Source organism: Rhinolophus ferrumequinum, chromosome 20 (assembly GCF_004115265.2).
Source record: "Rhinolophus ferrumequinum isolate MPI-CBG mRhiFer1 chromosome 20, mRhiFer1_v1.p, whole genome shotgun sequence".
Classification (NCBI taxonomy): domain Eukaryota; kingdom Metazoa; phylum Chordata; class Mammalia; order Chiroptera; family Rhinolophidae; genus Rhinolophus; species Rhinolophus ferrumequinum.
The window spans coordinates 32,581,184-32,587,613 of NC_046303.1; the positions used below are offsets into that span (position 1 = coordinate 32,581,184).

The following is a 6,430-nucleotide window of genomic DNA, read 5'->3' on the forward strand; positions in this document are numbered from 1 at the left end:
TGGCGTGTTGTGCCTGAGGGCTAAGATGGCTGTAGCTGTGATCCTGCTATGAAAAGTTACCCCAGGGAGGAGGAGAAGGTATTTGCAACTCCTATCCCAGACAAAGGATGAATGGCCAGAATATATGAAAAATTCCTACAAATTAATGAGCAGAAAAACCAGCCAATTTTAGAAATGGACAAAAGATTAACTGGTCCCTTTGGAGAGAAGGAAAAGAGTCATGCTTGCATTTATGACAACATGGATAAAACTAGAGCATTTTGCTAAGTGAAATAAGTCAGAGAAAGACAAATACCATAAGATTTCACTTATATGTGGAATCTGAAAAACAAAATAAACGAAGATACGAAACAGAAACAAACTCATAGATACAGAGAACATGTTGATGGTCCCCAGATGGGAGCGGGGTTAAAGGGATGGGTGAAAAAGATGAAAGGGATTAAGATGTATGAATTGCCAATTATGAAGATAGTCATGGAGATGTAAAGCACAGCATAGGGGATACAGTCAATAATATTGTCATTACTGTGTATGGTGTCAGGGGGGTACTAGACCCATCAGGGTGATTATTTCATAAGGTATATAAATGTCTAATCACTGTTATACACCTGAATCTAATATAATATTGTATGTCAACTGTAATTGAAAGACAGATAAAACAATAACCATCTAAAAAAAATTTTGGAAAAGAAAATAGAAAAGGGCTGGCAGAAGTGAGTGCAGAGCCAAGTGTCTGTGCCAATGCCATTGAACTAGAGTGTCACCACGTCGAAGACCTGGAGATTCTGTTAGAGGTGCAAGTCCCTGATGGCTAACATACCTAGCTGGCCCAAGGGTTCTCCTCCTGGTCTCCAACCCCCTCTCTTTCCCAAGGTACTATGGCAGCAACACTTTGAACAAGATCTGTGTGATGATAAACCGGAGAAGTGCTAATGTAGACACAGCGTGGCCTGGTTCCTGGACTCAGATAATCTTGCTCTTGTCAACATTAGGGATTCTACTCACTTAGTTTCCTAATAACATTAGGTCGAAAACATTCCAGGAGTCAGAACTCAGTTCAGCCCCGTAAACCCTGAGAGGTTTGAAGCAGAGAGCTGGATTGGAGACCCGATCTATCAAACCACCTAATCTTTTGATACATGTCCCAAACACCCAAAAGGTTATGGGGAGAAATGTAAAAGTGAATGTAAGAAAAAAAAAAAAAGAAGAAGAAGCATTCTTAAATCGCCAACACTCATTTTCCGGAGATACAACTTTATTTGAGGCATCAAGCAATATACTGAAAGAGGTGAGTCATGCACAAGTAATGTCCTTATTTCCATAACTGTACATTTGATATTCTCTGCCCTCTTAAAAGGGTGGGTAGTGAGCGAAGATGAGAAGCACATAGCTTTTATACAAAACAGTATCTATATAAGTGCTTAAGAAAGTCCCCTTTAAATTTAGTTCTTCTTTCTTTAAAAGGCATGTTGGTTTTATTTTCGAAAACTAAAACAAGCTAGTTCTTCCACTGAGGATGAAGTTTCTCCCCAGAGTTATTAAGAAATAATGCAGCTGCCTTTTTCTTTAAAGGGATTCTTGTCTTCTGGAATTCCTTTCACCAGAGGATCCTCTCCAGAACGTTCTTCAATGTAGTTCTTTATTTCTTCAGAACATTTAGACACCTTACGGAAAAAAAGAAAGAATTAGGTCAGAACTGTTCAAACTTTGGCACTACCTTTCAGTGACATTAATATAATTGGGTACAACCAGCATTTTAGAAAATAAAATAGAAGAGAATAAAAATTTTAGCGTGCATGTATAATATAGTGAATGATACAATCTATGTAAAATATATTTCTTACTATGGTCAAGGTCAAAAAGTTTGAAAGTCACTGTATTAAATAGGTCATCCCCAGTAATTTCTTTCCACTGTGCTTCATAGGATTTCCTTCCTCTGCTAAAACAGTTATGACGTGTCCACAATAGTTGAAGAACTAAAACATACCCTGCTTTCAATTTTCCATGCTAATGAACAGGTGCAATAATAAATTCCCAAATGTTTTTGGGGTGCATCCTGCCAAAATTCTCACTTACTATGGGTGTGTGCCATGTTCTGCAGTTTCACAAATACACAGAAGCATTGGAGAAAGTCTGACTCTGAAAGGCTGAAGTTGCCCAATCGTCTGATTCTGTGTCTCTGCTCAGAATTCCTTCCTGTTAGTTGCTGGAGGGCAATGATCCTAATAAAAGACTTATCTGAGGTTTATTATGGTAAACTGAGTGAGAGTCTAGTGTGTGTATATAGTCCTTTTAAACTTTGTGTGCAGTGGAGAAAGAATTAAATAGCTTCTTCAAAAAGTCTATTCTTAAGAGAGAGTTTGCAAGAGTATGTAAAAGAAAAAGGACTAACAAGGGAAGAAAAAAATAAAAAACAATTTGTGTATTCATTAAGGCCTGCATATTACTACCGTGTTTTGCTGAAAATAAGACCTAGCCAGACCATCAGCTGCGCCTTTTGGTGCAAAAATTAATATAAGACCCAGTCTTATTTTAATGTAAGACCGGGTATAATATACTATACTATACTATACTATACTATACTATAATATAATACCAGGCCATATATAATATAAGACCGGGTAATATAATATAATATAATATTACATAATAAATACGGGGTCATATTAATTTTTGCTCTGAAAGACGCATTAGAGCTGATGGGCTGGCTAGGTCTTATTTTTGGGGAAACACAGTAGTAAGAAATTAGAAGTAAAACTTATAGAAGCTCCACCAAATTCCAATAGACACCTCTTAAAATGAGGCAAACGTTACCACTGAATTTATAATCTCAGTTAAGAATCTTCAAACTGTGATTAAATGGGTGACCACTAAAACATGTTTGCATGTATATCCCAAAATGTATATAATTATTTACTTATAAATAAGTACAGATACTATTGTGTTAATACATCATGCATAATTATAAAACGGAAGCTGGAAATTATTTTTTAAATGAGATTTAAAACCAACCCAAAATAGAACTTTTAATATTTTACTCCCATACCACAAAGACCGCACACCAGTGTGGAGGCCACTGATCTGAAATTTCAAATGAGGTCCTGGAGTTAGCTGGCTTCAAATGTGGCAAAATAAAATCTTTTCAAGTACCAATCTCTCCATTCTTGTTGACATTCACAGTGTGTGCACTTTAAGTGAATTTTCAGAAGTGACCATGCAAGTATCCATAACTTGGGGTCTGTGGCCCCAGAGAAACTTACGGATAAGATTCAAGTTCCCCTAAATTGTATCTGTTCTTAAAGAGGCTTCCTTGTTGGGTTTCCAAAAAGATCTGCAACCTCCAAAAAGAATCAGCACTTCTCTGATGCATTTCCTTCCGTGATGAAGAGGGTATGTTTGAACACTAATTAGCTGCAGCCAGAGTTCAGCCTGTGAATTTTGTGTCCTTGGGCTGAGCAGAGCACACAACTCAGACAAGAACAGTTGATTGACCAAATAACAGACTGGGTATCAGAAGACATGTGTTTTAGTAACTGCCCTATCATTATCTCTGGGGTCTTAAATGAGGAGCTAGTTAGATGCTTGGAATTCAGGTTTTTTAAATCCTTAAATGTAAGAGAGTTAAATGATCTCTAAGAGCCACAGTGTTTGTCTCGCACTAATACTCTATCATTCAAACATAATAAAATATGTTTGAATATTATTATTAGGACTTTGATGCCCCTCTCTCTATCCCCTAAGGCTATCCCTAAACATTTCCCTCCCTCTGGCATGTACACTTGGAGTTTCTGAAGTTGGAAAGAAAATCTAGCAGGATGTGCCCTAGACGTAGAGGTTGGGAGCTGGCAGGGAGGACCTGCTATGAATGATTCTTTAATTTCCACACAGTCAGCTGCATCTAGGTCCTGTCCAATTTCTAATTTGAAGTCTTAAGTAACCAGAAGACACTTTTCTCTTCTTTCCCCTATAACTTCTGCATAATGATACCAGATATTAAGATTCTCTAACTTTGCACACAAATGCTTCATTTCTATATATGCAACTGTTTAACATGTAACCTCTAAGATTAATTGTGTGAAAAACTAAGTGGCCAGCACATGCTGTACTGTGGCCTTTGCCACCCACAGGACCTCGAAACTGGATGGGTCCCTTAAAAGTTTCAAGAAACAAGCCTATTCGTGGGTCTCTTAACTTTGTTTTTTTTTTTTTTTCCTTTAAACATAGCAGAATTTTTAAAGCTACAAAAAGTCTCAACATGGATAGAAAGGACTTTGTACTACAAAATCTAGGAAGAGTAGGCATATTTGGAAGTGAAAGGTTAAACTTGAGAAAAGAAATGTGTAAAGAGGAAAACTCAGAAAAGCTGGCATCTTCCAATATCACTCAAAATGTACATCTTGAATAACAAGACTCTTGGTCATGAATGGATTTATTATCACTAGAGTAGGAAGGTAAGTGAGCATATTTACCATACCTGCTTCATAGCTGTTGTTTTTCTTAATCTTTTTTTTTTAGCATTAAACCATAGAGAAATAAAGTCAGTTTAAATTTTTCTTAGTGGGGAGAAAGGATGAGATCTTTTCCCTTAAAAAAGATATCTATCCAAAACCCTTTTCCTGGACTACAGGTTACCTGATTGAAGGGGAAAAAGGAAGAAATAAAGGCCCCTATTAACAGTAAGAAATTGAAGTAAAAAATTATAAAATCTCCAACAAATTTCAATGGAGACTTCCAAACACAGGCATATATTTTCACTGAATTTGTAATCCAGTTTGGAGGTCTATACAGTTTTTCATCAGGATCACTAAAAAGAATTTTCATATGCACCTCAGTATATGTCTAATTATTTATAAGTAAATACAGATACTGCTGTATTAGTTCACTAAGTATACTTATAAAACATAAACTGGAAATTATAACGGGATGAACTTTACAAATAAAGATAGACATTGTAATGTTTGCTTCTGAGCCACGGACTGTTCACAGCACACCTTTGGAGAGCCCTGGTGGAACTGAAAACTAGGTATTTCAAGACTTTGCATTGTGATTTTAGAAAAACCTTTCAAATACCATTCTTTCCCATAATGAAAAAAATCAAGGAACTAAGTAACCATCTGTCCTTTTTCTACAGCTTGAGGTTTTTGTTTTTTTTAAAACCAACTGTCTATAACAGTAGGCAAAATTCCTTGTCTGTTTTCGCCACTCTAGGTTCCTCACATGTTCGGACATCTGGCTTTACATTACTCATCGGATCCCTGCTTTCTCCTGTACTCCCCGTGATTCCCCCATATCAACTGGCAGTTCCCAAGAACCACTTCAGGAAGAAGCCCTATTTCAAGAGAAGCTGCAAAAAAAAACAAAACAAAAACAAAAAACTACTTTACCAGGAAAAGCCGACCCTGGTTCATTTCAGAGAAGGAAATATTCTGAGACAGGCAACTTACCTGTTGTCTCTGCAACTTCACTTCTTTGCGAAGTTGCTCAACTTCCATCTTCAGTTTCTCCTTTTCTGGCAAATCTTCGATGTGAAGGGCCGGCATCCTCGCCCCAGAACTGGGCCCGGGGACAGTGCTGTAAGTGGAGCGGCTGGAAGTGCTTGCAACCAGGGCGCGTCCCAAAATAACTGCGGTGCCTGCGCACCGCGCCCACCCGCTCAGGACGGGCCCGCCTCCCCGCGCGCTGGTCCCCAGAGCCCAGAGGGCTCAGCTGCCTCCGGGCGGTGCCCTCACGCCAGCCCTGCCCAGCGACCCGGGATCTTAAAAGCCCTGGTCTCTCTCTCAGGTCCCCACAACCCCAGGAGGCCTGTCCTAGGGAGGGTTCAGTTTAAAAGGCAGCCTAAGGATCTTGAAAAGCTTCGCGCTGCGGGATCTCCAGCGGGGATGCTGGCCCGGGACCTGGCCCCCGTCCCAGCCACGCCCGCGGGGCACCAGCCTGGGCTGGGGCCCAAGGTTTGGGGTTGTGCTAGCCCCCTTTCCTGGTGAAACAACAAAAGCTTTACTTTTTGTTCCTTTTTTTTTTTTTTCGTTCCCAAGTCATATCCGGGTTTTGTTTGTGAAGCAAAAAAAGGAGGACACTACACGGCAGGAAATAGCGGCCCTTCACCTCTCCAAGAGTTTCAAAAATATACAGCACTTAACTTTCCCCCAGTTACATACATGTTTATTGTGGGAACTGTGGACACTTAAGACAAGTCCCAAGAGGAAAATGAAACTGAGCTGTGATCTCAGAAACACCCACCACATCTGTTGATGTCTATCCATCCAGTGTGTTCAACACCTCGGAAGGACTTAAACATTTTGGAATAAAAGGGGGATGGGGATGTAAGTAGCATTTACAACGTGCAGGGCCATTTTCTGACATTTAACAATTTTCTGCATCGTCACCAGCATAGTGTGTATTCTTTCTTCAGGGGGTATTTTGTAATGATTGG

At 39.3% G+C, this 6,430-nt stretch overlaps 1 protein-coding gene across 1 annotated transcript; it reads right to left on the reverse strand.

Moving 5' to 3' along the window:
- Positions 1-1,234: 1,234 nt before the first annotated feature.
- Positions 1,235-5,984, reverse strand: GNG11 (G protein subunit gamma 11). The gene is made up of 2 exons (XM_033088036.1): positions 5,445-5,984; positions 1,235-1,664 (listed from the first exon to the last, which is right to left on the reverse strand). The coding sequence occupies exons 1-2, from the start codon at positions 5,538-5,540 to the stop codon at positions 1,539-1,541; spliced, it is 222 nt and encodes a 73-aa protein (XP_032943927.1). The 5' UTR covers positions 5,541-5,984; the 3' UTR covers positions 1,235-1,538.
- Positions 5,985-6,430: the final 446 nt, after the last annotated feature.

Coding starts and splice junctions, on each gene's coding strand:
- GNG11 (XM_033088036.1), bottom strand. CDS start 5,540: ATGCCGGCCCTTCACATCGAAGATTTGCCAGAAAAGGAGAAACTGAAG. Junction 1,665..5,444: donor TGAAGTTGCAGAGACAACAG/GTAAGTTGCCTG, acceptor TTTTTCCGTAAG/GTGTCTAAATGTTCTGAAGA.